Raw genomic sequence first — 22975 nt, 5'->3', positions numbered from 1 at the left:
TGAGCACCCACACCGATTATACCAAGGCCCAGCACACATGCAGGCAGAACAACAGTGGCCTCTTCCCTCTCTGAGCCAACACCTCAGGCTGCCATTTCTCAACTTGTTTTAACCCATGACCTCTTTGGGACAAATTACAGTATAAATCCCTAACCCTGAATTCATATTTCTATTTTTCAGAAAATGGGGAAGGGGTGGCACATCCCATGGTACACTTTATCAGATCATAATTGTCCTCTTAGAAATTTTTATTTTTTTTTTTATTTTTTTTTATTTTTTTTTTTAGAAATTTTTATTTTTTTAAAGATTTATTTATTTATTCATGAGAGACACAGAGGAGAGAGAGACAGAGACAGAGACAGAGACCTAGGCAGAGGGAACTCCTGCATGGAGCCAGACGTGGGACTCGATCCTAGGTCTCCAGGATCATGCCCTGGGCTGAAGGCGGCGCTAAACTGCTGAGCCACCTGGGCTGCCCTCTCTTAAAAATTTTAAATGCTAAAAAAAAAAAAAGAAAATTTTAAATGCTGACTTCAGGTATAACCATGGATTGAAAAGAAAACAGATCACTGGGGCACCTGGTGGGGGGGGGGGGCTCAGTTGGTTAAAGCATCTGACTCTTCAGCCTAGGTCTTGATCTCAGGTTGTGAGTTCAAGCCCCACGCTGGACTCCATGCTAGACATGGAGCCTGAAAAGAATAGAAAAAAAATAAATTACCCATCTCCTAAAAGACATTAGAAAGAATAAAATATGTATATATCTCACATATAGAGATCTTAAGAGATTGTCACACGAAAAAAAGCAAGTTGAAGGCTAAGATGCAAAGTGTGCCATCATCTGTTTATAAGGGAGGAGAACACAGTCCATCAACAGAAGCCTGGATAAATAAATGATGGTTCATCCACACCATGGAAACACTGGAAGCAGCACCAAGGGGCCTCTCTGGGCCGCAGAGCTGGTGATGTGATGCATGGGCTCAAATAGCAACTCTGCCACCAGGGCCAGATGACCCCTCCTCAATAGACTAGGGTCACTGAGATGCAGGTGAGCCACTATGTATAGAGCACAGCACACAGGAAGTGTTCAAGGAAGGTGTTCGAGATGCTGGGTGAGGCCTGGACCCAACCCATCCACCCTGGCTCATGATGCCCAGGCCCACAGGAAGCCAAGGAACCCACAGACATGGAGGAGGTTGTGCAGGGGTAACGGGCTCTCCTGCTGCCAGACAAGCCCCCTATCCTGTTCCAACTGGACCAAGATTGCAAAGTTGCAGCACAGAATTCCAGAGAAAAAGCAAGGGCCTCTGTCCAGGATACTCCTTAAGGGTTTGCAACATGGTGTGTCTGGGGCAGAGGGGAGCTCCCACCCCAGAGCTGGGGCTGCTATGTCTTCCACCCGTCAAAGGAGAGCTCCCAGGGGAACCAATCCCCTTCCCCCAGACACATGATGGGAAAAAAAAAAAAGCTTCTTCCATACTCATCGAGAACACTGGAGAGAGGGGGGCATTTCTGATGTGGAAATCGAGGCACATAGAGATGGAGTCACTTGTAGGGGTCATGCAAACAGGAGGTGGCAAAGCTGAGACTCACACCCTGGCCCTTGTACTCCTGGCACCATGCCGCCACTCCCTGATGAGAATTAGCTTCCTTCCCAGATGAGGCCTGGGAGATTAAGCAGGGCCCTCTCACAGAAGACTCAGGGAATAAGGGACACTGATGCCATGGAGCTGGGGTGGGAGTGAAGGAAAGTCACCCACTGGAAGTTCTGACCTTGGCCACTGTTGTGAGAGGGGCCTCCCTCACCAGACAGCAATAGAAATGCCGTGGCTCTTGGAGCACACTGTGGCCAGAAGCTGCGCAGGTGCTTTATGTGCCATAAACCTGAGTTGGCCCACAACCCTCCCAAGTAGGTACTGCTACTCACCTCATTCTATAAAAGAGGAGACTGAGGCATGGAGACGTAAGCATGTGACCAATTACACAGCCTGTCAGCAGAAGCTGCAGGTCACAAATCCGTGTCCCTACGGCCCTCGAAGCACTTCTGTCAACTGAGTACTTTCGGGTAGCTTCTCATCCTTCGTGTGGGCTCTGGGGCCTTGGGAAGCACATGGGGGGGAGCCCTGCTCCCCCAGCAGCACTAAGCGGAATGCAGACCTGCTCAGGAGGAGGCCTCTGGGCCCGGAGCTCAAGTCCACAGCAAACTGCTATGGGGCCCTGTGAGACATCACTTCTCATCTGCCTCCCATGCATCAGGGCATGACACATTGGCTGAAAAGCAGACTCTGGAGCCAATGGCCTGGCATGAGCCCTGGGTCTTCCCTTCCTGGTGGCAATGCCGGGCCATCTGACTTTCCCGTGCCTCAGTTGGCTGACATGTAGGGCTGGGACCAGTGGGTTGTGTGTGTTAAGGACAAAATGAGCAGGAGACAAAAAGCGCTTAGGGCAGTGCCTGGCCATGGAGCAAACACCTCAAAGGGCTGGAGTGAGAACTCACCCAGCCGGCTAGTGAATACTTCCTGAGCACTTTCAGTGTGCCAGGCCTGCATTCTGGTGCTGAGGGTGAAGCTGGGAAGCCTGGGGTGTGTGCGCAGAAGGCCTGGTAGGTGCCAGCCTTGCTGGGGTGACAGAGAGAGGAACTGAGGAGATAAGGGCAGGAGAGAGGACCAGCCCAGAATGGACTGGGCTCCACACAGCATTGTGTTAGGGATGGATGTCTTCATCCTTCATGGCCTGGGAAGCCGCTAAAGGGTTTGTGCGGGGGATGACGGATCTAATTTCTGTTTCAAGTCTGCAGCTACAGTGGGATGTGAATTGCGGGTAGGGAGAGGAAGCATCAGGAGACTATGGCAGTCCTCCAGGCCAAGGGTGCCAGGTGGCAGAGGGGATGGAGAAGAGAAAAGGCACCAGTACATGCAATTCCATGGGGGCAGCCTGGGCCAGCCGCTTCCTCCTCTGTTCCCCACCATGGCCAAGGCCCTGAGCTCCAGTGAGGGTGGCACAGCGCTGGTCCTATTCTGCAGCCTGAGGCAGGAAGTGTGTCTAGCATGTTTAAGGAATTGCAGAGAGATCAATGTGACTAAAGTGAGGCAACTAGCAATAGAAAATGATTCTGGGGGTGCCTGGGTGGCTCAACTGGCTAAGCGTCTGCCCTGGGCTCAGGTACATGATCCCAGGGTCCTGGGATCAAGCCCTATGTTTTCAGGTTCCCTGCTCAGCAAGGAGTCTGCTTCTCCCTCTGCCCCTGCTCATGTGTGCGTGCTCTATCTCTGTCTCAAATGAATAACTAAAAATCTTTTTTTTTAAAGGGAAAAAAATGATTCTGTAGAAAAGACCAGATCATGTAGCACTCTGTAGAATATGACATAAACTAGGGCGCCTGGGTGGTTCAAGTCTGGTTAAGTGGCTGACTCTTGATCTCAGCTCAGGTCTTGATCTCAGGTCCTGAGTCTGAGCCCCCTACTGGGCTCCACACTAGACACTGGAACCTACTTAAAAAAAAAGAGGGGGGTCCCTGGGTGGCTCAATCAGTTGAGCATCTGACTCTTGATTTCGACTCAGGTCATGATCTCAGGGTCATGGGATCAGAGGGGAGTCAGCTTGTCCTCCCTCTGCTCCTCCCGAGCTTCTGCACTCTTTCCCTTTCTCTAAAAAAAAAAAAAAAAAAAAAAAAAAAAAAAAAAAAAGAATATGGCATAAACTCTGGAGTTTACTCCCCAGTGGAAGTAAAGCCACTCAGAATCCTAAGCAGAGAAATGACATGGTAAGAGTTACATTAAAAAGGTCATAACAATGTGATGCACTATTAAGTGTACCAGCTAAGACAAAACGTCTGCGAACTTCTCCTGTAAACCACCACGGAGTAAATATTTTAGGCTTTGTAGGCCACACGATCTCTGTTACAACTATTCAGCTCTGCCACAGTGGCAAAAGCAGCCATAGATAGTCTAGAAATGAATGGGCACAGTGTGTTCCAATAAAACTTTCTTTGCAAAAACAGGAGGCTGGGGCCATGGTTTGCCAACCCTGCTCAGGCCCTAATTTCCGGTTTATAAGAAATATAGGCAGAGAGGAACAAAGTAAACAATGCCAAAAGGCAGTAAGATAACACATCCTGAGTGTGAGACATTCTACAAGACAACTAGCCCGGTTTGTGAAAAACAAAAAACAAAAAACAAAAACCACATTGTGTGAGGGGAAAAGACAGGGCTCAACGAGGTAAAAATAGGCCAAAGAGACACGTACCTTGAACGAATCGAAGTTTGAAAAACATTTTGAGGACAACCGGGGAAATCCTAGTAGACATGGCCACGGAGAGGGGATTGGGAAATACCTACAACGCACAGTCACCTCAGGTATGGTAACAGCATCATGACTCTATAGGAGAAAGTCCTTATTCTTAGCAAATGCTTGCTGACGTATAAGGAGCAAAGTGTCAAGACGAAGTGCACAATTCAGCAGAAAACAAAGCCAGATAAGGCAAACCCAGCAGATGCTGGATGGGTGAGTCTAGGAGCAGGGTACCTGGGTGTTTGTTTCCTATAGTATTCTTGCCATGTTCCCGTGCCTCTCAAACAACGTGGCTGGGGTGGGGCAGAATTTAGGGGAAGGCAGGAGAGGCTACCAGGAGCCCTGGGGAGCAGGCCACTGTGGCATCCAGACAACACCCCTACCCCGCACCCCACCTCTCCCCAGGCTCGGGCCTGTGTGGGGCAGGCCGGTGAGGCCAGCCGGGAGTGGGCACCCTCCCTCTTGCTAGCTCTCACCTCCCCCAGGGCTAAGGTCAGGAATGGGGGGGGGGGGTCTGGCCTCAGAGCAGCTCCAGCAGATTTCTTTCCAGCAGGAGCAAATGCTAAGAAAAGGAGCAAGGCGGAGACTGCCCACCCCCTACAGTCCTGGTAAAGGATTCTTTCCCTTGCTGAAGAGCCCAGAATCTCACTAAAATGCAAAGCAGAGTGGGGCTCTTGCCTACAACACTTTACCCACTCCCCACTGCTCCTTCTCCAGGCTTGTGAATGGTGTGCCACGTACTGCTGAATCAAGGGTTTCCTGTTTATCAGCTCCCTGAATCTCTGAGAGATCTTGTGACAAACCCCACCTGATTCATGAGCATGGAGCCCTGGAGGGAACTCCCTCTGGAGTCCACGACCTGGCTGAACTCACTGGCTTCAAGGCCTCCCCTTGTCCTCTCCCAAGGCCCCTGGCCCATGGTTCTTTACTGATGCAGAACTCTCTGTGGTTCCTGAGATGACATCCTGTCTCACCTCTGGGCCTGAACACAAGCTAGTCCCTTTTTCTGGAGTCACCTCGGCCAACACCCAGGCCCTATGCACCTACTGGTCTCCATTTGTTTTTACTGGCAGCCCACGGTTTCTTCTGTCCCCAGCTTTCAATGGAGTAACCCCTCAGCTGGCCTGAGATGGTAGGTAGTTCTGCTATGCAGGGCAGGCATAATTTAACTTTGGGAAGCCACACAATGACAATTACAGTACAGATTGTGGAAATACACAATATCATTTTGTGTGTCCTCCGGATATGCACTGTCCAAGGGGGGAGCCACCAGCTATTTATGGCTACTTACGTTTAAGCTGATTAAACAAAGACAAAAATTCCATTTTGCAGTCTAGCCACATTTCACATTTCCAAAGCACCTGTGGCTACTGGCCCCCCTCTCAGATACCACAGGTATTCAATATTTCTATCATGGCAGAAGGTTCTCGTGGGTGGCACTGTTTTCCTGGATTCTCCACAGCGTCAGCTGAATCCTCACCCCCACCCCCAGCCAAGCCAAAGGAGTGTTTCTCAAAGTGAGGTCCAAAGGGACAAAGTGGGGAAAAAGATACTTGCTACTCATTACAAAGGTCTAAGCTCCCTCATACAGAAAGAACTTTCAAGAAAAAGACCAACTACTCAACTGAAAAATAAGCAAAGGTTACGAACAAACAGTTCGGAACAGGAAACTCACGTGACCTTGAACGTTGGGGAGGATGCTCGAACTCCCCCATAAAGACAAAACGACCAGTGAAAACCACCTTCAGGTGCCACTTCTCACCGATCAAACTGGTAAAAATCCAAACGTTTGAAAACACAAGGCTGCAAGGACATTCAGACATCACCGAAGAGAAACACTTCTCAAAATCACCAGTGCATGTTCCCTGTGACCCAGAAGTCCCATGTCTAAGAATTCCTCTTATAGATTCACCTGCACATATGTCCAACGAGGTAAGCATTCAGGTACTTCACCGTGGCCCCACCTGTAATGAGCCACTGCCCAGAAACAACCCCAATCATCATTCGTAAAGAACTGCTAAGTAAATCTGAGGACACAGATGCGCAGCTGCTGAAGACAAAACCAGAGCCAGCACGGCGGAGGTGGCTCTCTGTAGGCTGAAGCAGAAAGATTCCCCAAGACCAAGAAAGTAAAAAGGGAGAGTTCAGAAGTCTGTGTACAATACTACCTTTTGTATAAAAAGAACCAGCCAGGGGAGCAGAGTGCAAAAGTCTATCTGAATGAGCTCGTCCACCCATGAAGCTCTCCAAGGACACAGATGAACGGTCAGCACGGGACTGTATGTGACAGACACCTCCTGACACTGTTTGATTTTTGAACCAGGTAAATCTGTATCATCTCTTCCAATGACTAAACCAATTGTTTTAACCATCCGCTTCAAAATCAGTGACTATAGTCATTAAAAATGCAGCTCCCTGACCCCCACCCCACAGATTTGCAGACAATGGGAGGGCCTGAAGTGGGCCCAAAGCTTCATACCATTAAACTCTCCCCATGATTCCAGTGCACCCTCCAGTCTAAGAACACAGAAGAAAGTCTGTAGACTAAGAACCCCTGCTCTTTCCAGCTCTCAGCAGAGCTCAGACAGGAAACTCCTAGGCAGGGGCCCAGGGGACTCTGTCCTGGCTACTCTCAAAGGGCGGCCACACAGAGGCTGCAACTCGCCTCTCATCTGGAGAGTCTACGTGGAAGGTCCTCTCGATGACAGTGGTCCACTGCAAGCAGCGTATGACAAAGGTGTTGGGCCGTGGCCTCTCAGTCTTCATCAGCTGGCATTCTGTAGACAAAGAGAGAGGACAGAGCCAGGAGAGTGAGGACCACAGCCCTGCCAGCCTGCAGCCCACATGGCCTGAGCCACCTCCTGCACTCCAGATGGTGTGGTGATACGTTAGTGACTGAGTCAGCCCTGGCCTTGTCTCTGTGGGGCTCAAGGTCCAGAGTGTGTTGGGGAGGGGGCCAGACCACCAGATGATGACAGCCCAGTGGTCAGGCTTGTGAAGGGGGAAGCCCAGGGGGCAGCCAACCTAGCCCAGAGTTCAGGGGGCATCCCAGAGGAGCGGCGTCTCTGCACTGAGCCCTCACGGACAACAGAATGTAGTGAGCCTACAGAAGGGTGTGTCACATACAGAAGCCCAGAAGTGCAACAGAGTCCAGCACAGCAACGGAATGGTGGACTCTGCTCTAGATGTAAGAAGGGGAGAAGAGAAGGGCAGGCTGGAGGTGGACAGGGCTCGGACTGCAGGGTCCAGGGTGTGTGGTGAGGAACCTGGACTTTGTCTTGAGGACAACAGGGAGCCACAGAAAGTTTTCAATAGGGAAAAGACACAAAGAGATTTAGACAGATCCCTCTGGCTGCCAGAGACAGTAAGAGAGAAGGGAGGCCAGGGGCCCAAGGAGAAGGCTGGGACCACACCACAGTGGGGCCATGGGGAGAAGAGGGTAGACAGGGAGACAGGCCACAGGAGAGGTGAAGGCCACTAGGACAGGGCCCAGGCCTCTGGCCTGAGCACCAGTGGACAACACAGCCCTCCCTGGGAGAGAGACAGAGTAGGAGAGGCTGGGGAGAGGAGTTGAGGCCAGTTTGCGACAGGGTGGGGAAGCAGGATTGGAGGACACCCAGGGAGATATGCACAAGTAGCTGCTCAGGATAGGCTGAAGTTCAAGTGAGAAGCTGGTGTGAGGCACAGCCACATTGGGGTCACCACAACACAGAGAAAGTGACCAAGACAAGGCTTTAAGCAGGACAGAGAGGGGACTGGAGCTGGATTCAGAGTCATGGGTGGGAGTGGCTTCGGGTGCTGCTGGGCAAGAAGCGGGAGCAGGGAGCTGGGTGGGAGAGGGTGATGGTCTGGACTGAGGAGCTAGCTGCCTCTTAGGAAGTAGGACAATGAGGATGTGGAGATCGATTCAGGTGCCAGAGCAGGAAGGAAGCAGGGAGTCAGGGGCAGGACTGTGGTTCTGTAAGGCCCAGGCAAGGGACTGGGGTCTGGTAAGCTTTCACTGGCCAGGGTCCAGCTGGAAGGCACCACTTGGGGTACCACAGGGGACAGAGGATGTGAAGTTAGCTCTGCCATCAGCTGAGCGGGAGGCCACACTGTCTCTAGGTTAGAGGGACAGAGAAGTGGGCTGTTACCAGAGCGAAGGACAGCAGGCACCTGACACCAACCAGAACCATGGGGCCTGGCCGGCAGATTCAGAACCGCAGAGGCGGTACTGCCTGGGGCGAGGGGCTGGGGAAATGCCTGGCTTCTCCCTTCTTCCTGCTCCCCACTGGCCACCAGTTCAGCCTTCCCACCCCAGGCTCAGCTGACACAAAGGTGGGGCAGGTGGGAAGGGTGGGAGATGGATCCGAGGGCAGGCAGGCCCCAGAGAGGCCCATGCCTGAGAAAGGCCAACCCCATGTGCCCCTGGACCTGCCAGTGGTTCCTTGAGCACCTGAACTCTGGCGTGGCATGTCCCGAGACGCACCTGCGACAGAGAAGTTGTTCAGGGGGGGCAGGGTCTGGTCAGGGGCGTCAGGCCGCTCCTTGTATCCAATAAAGGAGCCGTCACTCTTCAACAGGAAGTACCGGGGCCTCCAGGTCTTGATGTATTCACCTGAACAGTGGCGGGGGGGGGGGGGGAGAGGTGAAGGTGGGCAGCCCTGTGTGACAGCACCTCACAAAGGGTGCCTGGGTGGGAGGAGGGTTGACGAGAGGGCAGAGAGGAGAGTACCTCTCCTAAAGAAAACCTCCAGGCAGCCCCTGCTGACGCAGGCTGGGCACTGGGCTGGGCCCCAGTGATCCAGAGGTCAGGCCTGGCAGGAAGGTGCCTGCTGCAGCGCCCCAGGGCACCAGCTGCCTCAGCGTGCGGCCAGCGGCAAGCCATCCCGGCTGTCCTTGCCAGCGCATGGCCCGGTCCCAGGGGAGGCCCAGGCTTCCAAACACACATGCCCTGTGGCCCTGTAAGGCCAAATCCCACGGGCTGGTATTCACCAGGACAGCCGTGCAGGTGGATCAAATGTCAAAACACTGTGCCAGGCAGGGTGTAACTGCTGCTGCGCCCTATGAGTGCCCCTTCATTGCTTTCATTTGTTCAAACCGTGAATATCCCAGCACCTCATGTACACATGTCCATACTGCAAAGACCCACTACTCAGAGGGCTGCTAAGGATTAAAACAAGATGGTGAAACAGACCTACAGAAAACTCATGTGTAAATGTCCACAGCAATATTATTCGTAATTGTAAAAAGGGGAAACTTGAAGTCCATCAACTAATGAACGAACAGACAAAACAAGGCATAAACATACAATAGAATATTATTCAGTCACATGAAGAAATTATCACTGCATGCTGCAGCTTATGCTAAGTGAAAAATGCTTCTCATGAGGGACCACAAATTATAATTCCATTTGTATAAAATGTCCAGAACAGGCAAATCTATAGGTGAAAAGCAGATTAGTGGCTGCCCAGAACTGGGAGGGGGTGGGGGAAGCCAGGGGGGGAGGTTGGAGGGCAATGGCCAAGGGGGAGGGCAGCTTCCTTTCCAGGAGAGTTAAAATGCTTTAAATTGACTGCAGTAGGGGGCCCCAAACTCTGACTACACCAAAAGCCACTGAACCATGTATTTTAAGTGGCCGAATTGGGGGTGCCTGGGTGGCTGTCTTGTCTGCCTTTGGTTCATGTCATGATCCCACCAGGGTCCTGGGATAGAACCCCATGTTGGGCTCCTTGCTGAGCAGGGAGTCAGCTTCTACCTCTGACCCTCCCCTGTCTCATGCTCTCTCTCACTCTCTCTCGCGCAAATAAAGGGATAAAATCTTGAAACAAATAAAAATAAATAAATGGCCAAATTGTATGGTGTGTGAATTCTAGTTCATGCTGTTAAAAAACATGAGATGGCAACCATAAGACACCCAGCTTAGGGCCCAACACACCACAGGTGCTCAATAAATGCTTCTTATCAGCCCACTATGCAAGGAGGCAAGCAAAAAAAGGCTGTGCTAGGGCCCTTGTTCACTTGGCACATGGGAGACAGGATGGCAGGGTGGGCTCTCAGCTGGGTGTGCTGTGTGGCCTCCAATAAGTCACTTCACTTCTCTGAGTCTTTGTCTCTTCTCATGGGGATCTCCATTAACTGATGACAATGATTAGGTGACACTCTAGTGGTACTCTGTGTCAGGAATTGCCCTAAGTATCTTTTAAGGACTTAACTTATTCAATGCTTTCCAATGTCGATATTACACGACTCAATGTACATAAAGTTCAAGAGCCAGGGGATCCCTGGGTGGCGCAGCGGTTTGGCGCCTGCCTTTGGCCCAGGGCGCGATCCTGGAGACCCGGGATCGAATCCCACGTCGGGCTCCCGGTGCATGGAGCCTGCTTCTCCCTCTTCCTATGTCTCTGCCTCTCTCTCTCTCTGTGTGTGACTATCATAAATTTAAAAAAAAAAAAAGTTCAAGAGCCAGCAAAATCCCAAATCCAATAGCACAAAGGAAGGATTATACGACATGACCAAGAGGATTTGATCCCAGGAATGCAAAGGTGGTTCAATATATGAAAACCAGTCAACATAATACACATTAATAGAACAAAAGAAGGAAAAATTCACATGATCATCAGCAGAAAACTATTTGACAAAATCCAACATCCCTTCATGATAAAAAATACTCAGCAAGCTGAGAATAGAAGAGAATTTCCTCCACATGATAAAGGGCATTTAGGAAAACCCAGAGCTAGCATCATTCAATGCTGAAAGACTGACAACTTTCTTGTTAATATCAAGGAAAAACCAAGATGTTTGCTGCTTTCACCACTGCTATTAAACACTTCTGGCTGCACCAGAAGTTCTAGCCAGAGAAAAAGAAAAAGAAAGAGAGATAAAAGGCACCGAACTTGAAAAAGAAAAAGCAAAACTATCTATATTTGCAGATAACATGATCCTATATATAAAAAATCACAAGGAATCCACAAAGTAATGACAAGAGCTAATAAATGTGGCAAGATCAACACACAAAACCAGTTGTTGTTTCTGTACATTAGCAATGAACAATCCAAAAAGGAAATTTTAAAAATTTCCATTTACAGTAGCACAAGGAGTTAAAAGATGTACACACTAAAAACTACAAAATACTGCTTTTAATAAATAGCTCAATTAAAAAATGAACAAAGGGCTTGAACAGACATTGCTCTAAAGATGTAAAAATGGCCATGAAAAAATGCTCAACATCATTAGGTACTAGGAAAATGCAATTGAAAAGCAATAAGGAGGGATCCCTGGGTGGCGCAGCGGTTTGGCACCTGCCTTTGGCCCAGGGCGTGATCCTGGAGACCCGGGATCGAATCCCACATCGGGCTCCCAGTGCATGGAGCCTGCTTCTCCCTCTGCCTGTGTCTCTGCCTCTCTCTGTGTGTGTGTGTGACTATCATAAATAAATAAAAATTTAAAAGAAAAGAAAAGAAAAGAAAAGAAAAGAAAAGAAAAGAAAAGAAAAGAAAAGCAATAATGAGCTGCTACCTCACACCCACTAGAAGGATTGTAATTTAAAAGAGAGAGAAAAGAAAAGGGACGCCTGGGTGGCTCAGTCGGTTAAGCATCTGACTTTTCTTTTCTTTTTTAAGATTTTATTTATTTATTCATGAGAGACACAGAGAGAGAGGCAGACACATAGGCAGAGGGAGAGCAGGCTCCATGCAGGAAGCCTGATATGGTACTTGATCCCGGGACTCTAGGATCACGCCCTGAGCCAAAGGCAGACGCTCAACCACTGAGCCACCCAGGTGTCCCAAGCATCTGACTCTTGATTTCAGCTGAAGTCATGATCTCAGGTTGTGAGATGGAGCCCTGTGTTGGGCTCTGTCCTAGGCATGGAGCCTATTTAAGATTCTATCTCTCCCTTTCCCTCTGTCCTTCCCTCCTCTAAAAAACTTTAAAAATAAGCAAAATAATAATAGAGAAAGAAAACAAAAACAGAACAATGCTGGTGAAGATATAGGAGAAATGAAACCCTTGTGCACTGTTAATGGGAATGTCAAATGCTGCAGTTCTGTGAAAAGTCTGGTGCTTCCTCCAAAATTTAAATACAGAATACACTATAGATCATAAATACAGAATATACAACCCTGATACATACAGACATAAAAACATATATAATCACACAAATTGCATGTGATTATGATTATGGAATACATGACCCAATTTATTTTTATTTTTTAAAGATTTTATTTATTAATGAGAGACACAGAGAGAGAGGCAGAGACACAGGCAGAGGGACAAGCAGGCTCCATGCAGGGAGCCTGATGTGGAACTCGATCCCAGGTCTCCAGGATCACACCCTGGGCTGAAGGCAGCACTAAACCCCTGAGCCACCTGGGCTGCCCATGACCCAATTTATATAACCTGTAAAAATACAGATTATAAATATAAAACCTATGATCCAGCAATTCTACTCCCAGGTTCATACCCAAAAGAACTGAAAACAAGGGTTCAAAGGCTTGTACACAAATGTTTGTAGCAGCTCTATTCACAATAGCCAAAAGGTAGAAATAACCCAAATGTCTGCCACCAATGTATAGATCAACAAAATGTGGTATTTTCATACAATGGAAAGTTACATTAATGGCCATAAAAAGGAAAGAAGTAATCTCATCCATGCTACAATATGGATGAACCTCAAAGACATTATGGTAAGTGAAAGGGAGCTAGACACAAATGGCATTTCATTTTTATGAAATGTCCAGAACAAGTAAATCCTTAGACACAGAAAATAAAAATTGGTGGCTGCCGGGGGCTGGAGGACGGGGGCATAGGGAGTGACTGTTTAATGATGAGAATGTGTCAGAACTAGACAGAGGTAGAGGTTACACAACATCGTGAATGTACTAAGGGCTACTGAACTGTACACCATAAAATGGTCTTTTGTGTTACAGAAATTTCACCTTCATTTTAAAGAGCAAAACAAAACAATAAAACAGAAAAAACACACCTAAGGCTACCAGATATTAAGTGAGTGTTCCTGTGTGGAAAGGGCAGGGCAGAGGGCTTCTAGGGATGGTCTTGTTCTACTTCTTGATCTGGACATTGGTTTTGGAGTGAGTTTATGATCCAGGCACTCACCTGTGGTGTTTCATGTGTTGATAATAAGGGGGGAAAAGAAAAGAAAAGAAAGCTGAAAGGAAAGGAGAAACATCCTCACAACAATACCATTTTACAGATGAAAAAACTGAGGCCCAGAGAGGCTCCCAGAGACTCCTTACTTGTCCAAGGCTCAGGGGGAACTAGGAAAGCTGGGCTTGGAACTCAGGTTTGTTCCATCCAGAGTCCATGCCCTTGACCACTACACTGTCTGCCTTAGTAGTCCTGGCAGATGGGGGCTGGCCTGGAGGGGACCTGGCAAGGGGTGTGCTGAGGCTGTGTCAGAAAGGGGAGAAACACATGGTATGAGTGACTCCAAGAGTTGTTCTCTCACTTTGCCTGCTCCTTGAGCAGACCCTGCTCAGCAAGAGGTAGCCTGTGGGCCAGGCCTTGAGAGCACTGGTTTGAGAGGCAGAGGATAAGTCTTTGCTGAAACTTGGCGGTAAGGCAGTCTTCCTGCTGAACCTCAGCTTCCTTGCTTATAAGATGGTGCCCACCTCACAGGACAGATATGGAAATGCAACAAAATTGGACTTGCCTACAGCAGAGCCCCTTGTCCAGCACAGAATGGACACATGGTAAACTGAGGCTCTGTTATTTTAGCCATCACAGCTGGGGTGAGATGGCACAGGTGCCCACCTTCCCTTGCCCACCTCTGCTCGGAATGGTGGGTCATGGGGGAGGCACCAGGCTGGCTCTGTGTAGAGGGTGCGACTCTTGATCGTGGGGTCGTGACTTCAAGCCCCATGTTGGGCCTACAGCTTACTTAAAAAAAAAAAAAAGAAATGAATGGCAGACAATGGGAGACCCAGGAGCACTGAGCATATGTGTGTGAACAGTGCAAATCCAAAGTGGGTATGTCCAGATAGGCCATCCCAGCAGCTCATCTGGCCCCCTGCAGCATGAATAGAGGCACTGAAGGCCTAAGAGGTGCTGAGACCTATTTAATGCTATCAGCAGCCCTAGACCAGACACAAGCTCCCACCCCAGCTACAGCTCTCTGGCCACCTCCAGAGCTCCTTACAGCCCAGCCCAGTGAGCCACTAGCCGGGGGAGACTCAGGAGCCTGAGACCCTGGCACACCCTAACACACTCAGCACCCCCACACAATCTCAATCGTTCATTCAGCAATCTGTTATGGAGCACCAACTGCATGCCAAGAACTTTCCTAGGCCCTGGGGTCACCACAGTAAATAAGCCAGATAAAACCCCTGCCCTCGTAGAACTGAGTGCGAGCCCTGGGTTGTTAGCCCATTTGACCGATGTGAAACCAAGGCTCAGAGAGGTGACATAGCTTGCTCACAGCCACCAAGAGGAAGTGGCAAAGCCAGTGAGCACCACGCTTCTGGGGACAGGAGGCCTGGGCTCTGATAGCGTAGGCAAAGCTGCTGTCAAGGACTTCATTTCTCTGGGCCTCAGTTGACTACTTGCACTAGCACACAGGCCATGCCATGGCTCCCGACGCCCAGGGCTCAGATAGCTTGCAGGTCAACTAAAGCCAAGGGCCCAGCATGGCTGGATGCCACTTCCAGCTCGCCCTCGCTCTCTCCACGGCAGCCACCCTGGCCAACTCCACCAGGCACACTCTTGTCTTCATCCCTGCTGTCCTGTTCCCTAGAACAGCCTTGCCTAGCTAAGTGTGTGTCTCATTCCCTTGCCTCCTCTGGGCCTCCATCATCATCCCCTCCTCAGAGGCTCGCCCTCAGTCCCTACTGCTCACAACAGTACTCCTCATCACCTGAAATTGTTATGTCTGCTTCTCTGTTCACTGACCCCAGCCCCCACAGGAATGTGAACTCCACGAGGGCACCACATGTCCCAAGAACCTGGGACCCCAGGACAGCCCAGCAGACGACACACACTCAGTGAGTATTGACAGAATGAATGAATGTTGAGTATTACCTCACTATGTGACTTCCCATCCCTGAGCCTCAGCTTCTTCATCCATAAAGTGAGGCTATGACCAAGCCATGAATGCAGAGGCAGACTCAAGACTCGGCCTGGAGACTCGCCCCCAGGCAGCTTGCAGCTCCCCAGGCTGCTGCTGAAGGAGTCCACGAAACGGGCTTTTAAGGAGCTATTGGCCTGAGGCGGCCAGGTAGGGCTCAGCACGCCGGTGCCTCTGGCTGTAAAACCCCATACCTCTGCCTCCCCGGACACCATCTGCCAGGAGGAAAGCCAAGGCAGGAAGGGAGATACACAATCCAGGGACAAAAGTAGCCCCTTACCACGCTTATGGAGCCAGCCTTCTTTGATGACAGACACCTCGTTCATGGTGGCAGCGTGACACGCTGTCACCTAGCTTGGGACAGCCCAGGGCAGCAGGACATGCAGGAGGCGCGGTGGACAGAGCACAGTCTGTAAGATAAGAAAGGAGCTCATCAGAATGCAGGGGGGACCCCGCCTCGACCCCTTCCCTCGGGAAGGCCAGGCTCTCTGGCCCCTCTAGTGGCTCTGCTGGCACTGCACAGGGTGGAGTCACTGAGCACAGGGAGCCCCGCCCACTCAGCCCAGTCTTGGGCTTGTCCTCAGGGACTCCAAATGGGGACTGGGGTCTGGGGGTTGGGAAGGGGGTGGTTACCCTGCCCTCAGAGCCTCACTCCGGAGAGACAGAGCTCCCTGGCTCATGCAGGTCTCGCTGAGCAGAGGCAGCCCTTCCACCCACCTTCAGCCCACACTGGGCTGGAGGAAAGGGAGCTATGGCTCCACCCGGTGTCACTCCCAGGCCCCCACACTGAGGTAACTTGGGATGAATCAGACAGCCCTGGGCACCTGAGGGAGTGCTCAAAGCCACCAGCACCTGCCCGTCTCCCACTCTCCCCCCCCCCACATACACTCTCCACACTCCCAACCCACCACCCTCAGCAAACCAAGTGCCTGCGACCCCCTGCGTCAAGTCACCCTTCACTCCCTCAGCTTCAGTCCCCTCTTTGCCCCCACCAGATGACTGAGGGAAGGAGAGTCTCTGACACTCACGACACTCAGGATCTTGAACAAGACAGCAGCCTACTTGTCTGGGGCTTAGGAGGCAGTCCCGAGGGTCCAACCAAGGCCGTGGTCCCTTTCCCAAGACCTCCACTTCCGTCCCCAGGGACCAGCAGCCGACAGACTGACAGACGCCGAGGCCACTGCTTCGTCTCAGGTTCCCAGGGTGGAAGGGAGAAGGGCGGGAGGCAGCTGCGCGCTGGGCCCCTACCTGGAGCCACAGGCCTGGAAAGGGGCCATGGAGCCCAAGGCGCCTTTCGCCTTTCCTGGCCTGGGGTTATTTGCGGACAGCAGGTCAGGAGCTACGGTGGCCCCCAGAGAAGCAGCAGCTGGCTCTGGGGACACCGCGAGCATCGGCTTTCTCTCATGCCCCAGGGGAGCGGGTGGGCCGGACACACTACTGCCTGGCATGTGACGGTGGCAGGCTGCCCAGACCCAGGCAGGGAAGGGAGGTAAGTGGGAGGAAGCAAAAGGAAAGACAAGATGGACAGTGACAGGGAAGTAAACAGCGGGGTGAGAAATCACGTTCTGGACTCTGAGCTGCAAAGGCAGGGCCAGGAGCAGCACAGGGGTGCCCTCCTTCAGCAGGGATGACCAGCACTTGGGGGCTCAGGCTCCACGGGTGGAACCCCCAGGACCACGGACCCTCGAGCCTGAATACTCCACCAGCCTGCGCGTCCACCTCTAATGTGACCAGTCTCTGCACCTGCCCCACCCCACGCCCCGCCTCCTGCCCTCCCCAGCCCGCTCATTGGCAGGGGTCCAGCGCTGTCCTCTCGATCGGCGGCTCCCCACCCCCTTCCATCCGTCCCTGTTCGCCAGCCAGACCCCCTCGAACCTGACCCAGTCCTTCCCCCACTCAAAACCCTCCCGTGGCTTCCCGCTGGCCTCGGGAAAGAGCCAAGCTCCCTTGCTTGGGATTCAAGGCCCTTCAGGACCCGGCCTCTGCTGACCTTCACTCCAGCTGCCTCCCGCCCCTGCTCAGCTCAGCAGTCCCCACTGTCCATCCACCTGCTTCCTGACACCTCTCCCAACTGCCCTAGCCTTCTCCCCAGGCTCTGAGTCTCTGCTCTCAAAGCAAATACTCCATCTAAATCTTAAATCTGGCCCCATCCCCCCAAGTTAAAAACCTTTCCAGGGTTCCTCAGTGTGCTCAGACACAGAACAAAGTCCTTTCCACCACAAGCCTAACATCACCTAGAAAGTTCTCTATTGAACTTTAATGACTGTGACAATAATTATTACACCCGGTACTACCTACGTCTCCGGCCCCTCCTCCTCACCCCCCTCTCTCCTGTCTCTCAGGTCCATCCCTCTGGCCTCCATCCCTGGTACCTCCGGTCTCTCCTCGAGGTCTCAGCCAAAGCCGCCTCCAGGAAGCCTTTCTGAACTAGGGCTGCTTGGGTGTTCTCTGTGCACCTCCTCAGCCCATTCTCCCACCACCCATTAAGTGCTAATTTAGTGGACCAGCACAGCACCTGAATCTCTGCCGAGTACATAATGAATGAACCCAAGTCTCCCCAACCCAGGACCAGACAGCCACAGAAACATTTCCAGAGTCTATTCACTCCACCAATCTCCTTTGAGTGTGTCCCTAAGGTCCAGACAATGCACCGGGTACCAGAGATGAATCATCAGGAAGACACAGCCCCTGCCGTCACGGAGCTCACATCCCGGTGGAGGAGGCAGACAAGACTCAAGTACACGTGTAACAATGTCAGGTGGTGGGGAGGTGCTGTCGTACGGGGAACATGTGAGGAGGGAGGGAGCCATGCTGCCATGTAGGGAAAAGAATTTCAGACAGGGGAAGAGCACGTGCAAAGCCACTGGGGCAGGAAGTACTTGTAGATCTTGAAGAACTACCAAGGGGCCAGTGTGGCTAAGGAGCCAGGAGAGGTAGGCAGGAAGAACACTTAAGGCCCGGCATGAGGTGGTGGTGGGAAGTTTGAGAAGTCTTCCCTGACAGGGGCTAATGCTGCGCTTTCCCTGGTACCAGCTCCGTTCAGAGGTCCCAAAGAACCAGGATGGAGAACACAAATCAAAGGAAGGGTGGACATGGAAGGACAGGACCGGGGCCTGGTGTCCAATCTTGGCTCTCCCCTCCCATCCCCAGCCCTGCGGCCGAGATTCTGCTTGTCTTGGGATAGTAAGCGGCACTGAAGCACCCACTGTGTGCAGAGGCTCAGCCTCGGGCCTGGCCTGCCCCCCGGGGAACACCCGAACACGTGGGTGAACACTCAAACACGTAAGCTGCTGCCGTGATCAGAGAGAAGCAAAGGCAGCCAGGTGTGGCCAAGAGCGGCCAGGATTGCAGAGCCCGAGAGCCACTGCCAGCTGGGTGGCCTTGAGAGAGTAGGGTGCCGGTGCCCTCGTGGAGTCTCTCCTGAATGATCCCAGCCACCCAACCAGAGGGGCAGTGACCATGCCCTAGGGAGGGCGGAAGCCATTTACCTTGGGTCTCCCAGCTGGGGAGTGGCGGAAGCCCTGGCCACTGCTCGGCACCTCGGGGCCACTTTTTACAATCTCATTTCGGCAGCTAAGACGCCAGCGCCAGCGCAGCTTGAGTGAGGGCAGGGGGAGGAACTGGAAGATCCCCCTTGCCCCGCCTGAATCCCGCCCCGTCCGTCCTCCAGCTGAGGGTGGCGCCTGGGCTGAGGTGTCTGTGACGCAGTCCTGAGGTGATGAAACACCATGCACCAAAGCCAAGAGGATGGCCTGCTCCCTGGGGAGCTGCCGCTGGAGGACGCCCAGGCGGGAGGACAGAGAACAGCCTCTGGAAGCCAGGTGTCAGCACGCAGGGGCCTGCAGGCAGCACACCCCATGGTGGGGAGGGCCTGGGTGGCCCCATCCCCACACACTGCTTCCCTGAAGTGTCCAGGCCAGAGTGAGCTGAGGGCCTGGGCCAGAGCTGCAGCTTGTAGGCTTGAGGTGAGCCCCCTGGGAGGCATGGGGAAAAGAGCAAGGGCACTTTGCAAGAGAGGGTACCCACGCTACCAAGGAACACACACAATCCCATTATTTAGGGGGAAACGTAAATTAAAATCATCCACCAGGATGGCTGAAATTTTAAAAACTGACAGCACCAAGTGTTGACAAAGATACAAAGGAATACTGGTGAAGTCTAAAATGGTTCAACCACCATGGAATATTGCTTGGCAATAAAAATTAAAAGTCAATATGCACCCACACGCCACAAACCAGTAATTACACACACACACACACACACACACACACACACTCCAACAGAAAAGAGCGTGTTCATTTATCAAAGGACATATGCTAGAATGTTCACAGCAACAATACTCACAGTGACCCCCAAACTGGAAACAGACCGAGTGTCTACCCACAGGAGAATGGATAAAACAGATATATTCATACAGCAGAACATTACTCCACCAAGTACAGACAGACTACAGGGACAAACTGTAAGAGGGGTACCATGAAATCAAAGAAGCCAGACACACAACACTACATCAAGTGTGGGTCCAGTCATAGTTAAGTTCGGAACAGGCAACACCACACTATGTGTTTAGGGCTACTTTCTCGCTTATAAAACTGTGCACAACATCAAGGAAACAGATTTGCAGAAGTCAGAAGAGTGGGCAGCTTTAGGAGCAATGGAGGGGGGATTTCTGGGAGCTGGTGTGTTCTGTTGTGGTTACACAGGGCTCTGCTCTATAGCCCTTTGTTACACTGCACCACACAAGATGGTTTTATTTTTTAAGATTGATTTATTTAGGGCAGCCCGGGTGGCTCAGTGGTTTAGTGCCACCTTTGGCCCAGGGCGGGATCCTGGAGACCCAGGTTCGAGTCCCCCATTGGGCTCCCTGCATGGGGCCTGCTTCTCCCTCTGCCTGTGTCTTGGCCTCTCTCTCTCTCTCTCTCTCTCTCTCTGTTTCTCATGGATAAATAAAATCTTAAAAAAAAAAAAAAGACATTTGTATTCCCACCTATCTATCTCATAAGTATTAGTTAACTACTCAATAGACTCCAAGCTGCAGCTCCTTCAGAAGCTTCAGTTCACAGTATTGGGAGTCAGATCCATGAGAGGCAACTTATAGGAAGATGCAGGGCCACGGGGGGCCAGGGTCAGGGGTGTCCTCATGACAGCACTGGGAAGGGACTGGGTCCTGGGAAGGGTCCCTCCAAAACGGCTTCCTCATCTGTAAAATTAGGCTTATGTGGTTCCTGAGGGGGAGAGAGGGCCGTGAAGACTCACTGAGCTCTAGTGCTTCTGTCCTTACCCCTCTAGGACACTGTAACCACCTGAGTCTGAGCCCATGCCTCCTGTGCTCAAACCCCCCCAGTGTCTCCATCTCACCCAGAATAAAAGCCAGAGTTCTCACAGGAGCCTCAGGACTGTATGAGGTCCACATGGTCCTGTTTACTTCTCCAAAGACACACTATTTTGGCAGTGCCTACTCCTCTGGCTCCTCGAACACACCAGGCATCCCTACCTCAGGCCACCTGCTGCCCCCTCAGTTGGAATGTTCCCAGGTATCTGAGGGGCCCCATCTTACTTTCTTCAGCTTCTGCTCATATGTTACTTTCTTCGAGAAGCCTTCCTAAGTAGACAAAAGGGAGCACCCACTCTACCTCCGCTTACCCTTTATTTTTTTTAAAGAAAAAAATTTGTAGAAGATTTTATTTACTTATTCATAAGAACACAGAGAGAGAGAGGCAGAGACACAGGCAGAGGGAGAAGCAGGCTCCATGCAGGGAGAGCCCGATGTGGGACTCAATCCTGGGTCTCCAGGATCACGTCCTGGGCTGAAGGCGGCGCTAAACCGCTGAGCCACCCGGGCTGCCCTACCCTTTATTTTTCTCCATACCTCCTCTTATCTTTTCTCTGTAAGCATTTATCATTGCTCACATGACTACGTATTTACTTAGCAACTTATTGTTAACTTCTCCCCACTACGATGTCAGCAAGGTAAGAGCAGGGGTTCTGGCTGGAATCCTCTGAGCCTCACATGGTGCCGGGCACACAGTGGGCCCATAAAAAGCTATCTGTGGAATGAATGCGCAGACTGAAGCCCTGCACCCAGAATCAGGCTCAGAGTAAGTTAGATTCCTTTTCTTGCCACTCGTCAGGTCCCTTTTTCCTCTGGCCCCCTCTCCCTGACCTGGTTTCTATGCCAGACAGCACAGATGGCAGAAGGGAGGCAGGAGGGGAGGCTCTGTGGTTCCTGGAGCTGGAGACAGTGGGGTGGGGCTCCTTGCCTGCGCTGCAACCCCTCAGGGGCCTCCCGGCCTGCCCTCTAATCTGCACCTTCGCCTTCCCCACAGCTCCCGGAGGAGGACTTGCTCAGGAGATAAATGCAAAGACAACAAGAACCTGTCCTTCAACAGGCAGCACCTGCTTGCAGGAATCTGGGAGGAAAGGCACGCGTGCTGGGCAAGCGGAGAGGGAAGCAGCTCCCTTGTTTGCCATCCGCAGCTCTGGGAACTGGTCCTGTGCTTTGTGAGCGCACTTTAGCAAAGTTAAAAAAGTGGCAACCGCCCCAGCCGGAATTTCTCCTGCAGAAAATGCTCACGCCACCGCACAGAAGTTCTAAGGAGGGGGTTTCTCCGTCTCAGCACGAGGGTTATTTGGGGCCAGATAAGTCTTGCAAGAGGAGGTTTATCAGCATCCCTGGTCTCTACTTGTACACCTTCTCCTGAGCTGTGACTATTAAAAGTCCTCACACAGGTACCTTGGCTTGCTCAGGCAACTAAGCATCTGACTCTTAATCTTGGTTCAGATCATGATCTTGGGGTTGCAAGATGAGCCCCAGTTAAGGCTCTGTGCTCAGTGCGGAGTCTGCTTGTCCCTCTCCCTCCCCCTCTGCCCCTCCCCCTGTTCTCCCTCTCTCTAAAATAAATACAATCTTTTTTAATTAAAGATTATTTATTTATTCATGAGACAGAGCAAGAGGCAGAGAGAGAGAAGCAAGCTCTCTGCAGGGAGCCTGATGCGGGACTCGATCTGGGGACCACGGGGTCACACCCTAAGCCAAAGGCAGACACCCAACTGCTGAGCCACCCAGGAAGTCTGGCGCCTGCCTTTGGTCCAGGGCACGATCCTGGAGTCCCGGGATCGAGTCCCGGGATCAAGTCCCACGTCAGACTCCCTGCATGGAGCCTGCTTCTCCCTCTGCCTGGGTCTCTGCCTCCCTCCCTCCCTCCCTGTGTGTCTATCATGAATGAATGAATGAATGAATGAATGAATGAATTAATAAATAAATAAATAATTTTAAAAAAATCTTAAAAAAACCCCCATGATCAAAGGTCCCCTGTAGGCAGAGCCACGCCCTGGTTGGGTAGCGCTGTTCTGAGGGTCCACTTGATGAAAACGTGAGAGACTAAAAGGGACCGAAATGCCAGCGCCTCAGGGCTCTGGCATCTAGCAACAGTTAATGTGACCACACTCAAAAAAGGGAGCGAATGCCTCTGTGCCTGTGTCTCATCTACCACAGGCCAGGCACACCCAAGTGCTCTGCACGTGGGAATTCAACCCTCCCAGGCACTTTTACAATCTCTTTTTAGTGAAGCAACTACATCACAAAGTGTGGTGACCAGTGCCAGTCGCCAGACCAGGAAGCGCGAA

General features: G+C 51.6%; 1 protein-coding gene across 3 annotated transcripts in view; it reads right to left on the bottom strand.

Moving 5' to 3' along the window:
* Positions 1-22975, bottom strand: part of AKT2 (AKT serine/threonine kinase 2) — a 45435-nt gene that overhangs the window by 10911 nt on the left and 11549 nt on the right. Inside the window, exons 2-4 of one of the 3 annotated variants that reach the window (XM_055309788.1) lie at positions 15630-15759; positions 8756-8884; positions 6953-7064 (exon numbers count right to left, since the gene is read on the bottom strand). In XM_055309788.1, coding sequence (XP_055165763.1) covers positions 6953-7064; positions 8756-8884; positions 15630-15675 — 287 coding nt within the window. In that variant the 5' untranslated portion in view covers positions 15676-15759. Of the gene's footprint in view, positions 1-6199; positions 6304-6952; positions 7065-8755; positions 8885-15629; positions 15760-16377; positions 16399-22975 lie in introns of those variants that run through there. The other 2 variants (XM_055309787.1, XM_055309786.1) reach the window with 2 other exon arrangements.

This window comes from Nyctereutes procyonoides, unplaced genomic scaffold (genome assembly GCF_905146905.1).
Source record: "Nyctereutes procyonoides isolate TBG_1078 unplaced genomic scaffold, NYPRO_anot_genome, whole genome shotgun sequence".
Classification (NCBI taxonomy): domain Eukaryota; kingdom Metazoa; phylum Chordata; class Mammalia; order Carnivora; family Canidae; genus Nyctereutes; species Nyctereutes procyonoides.
The sequence above is the reverse complement of the archived record's forward strand: the minus strand, read 5'-3'. Positions and strand labels throughout refer to the sequence as shown.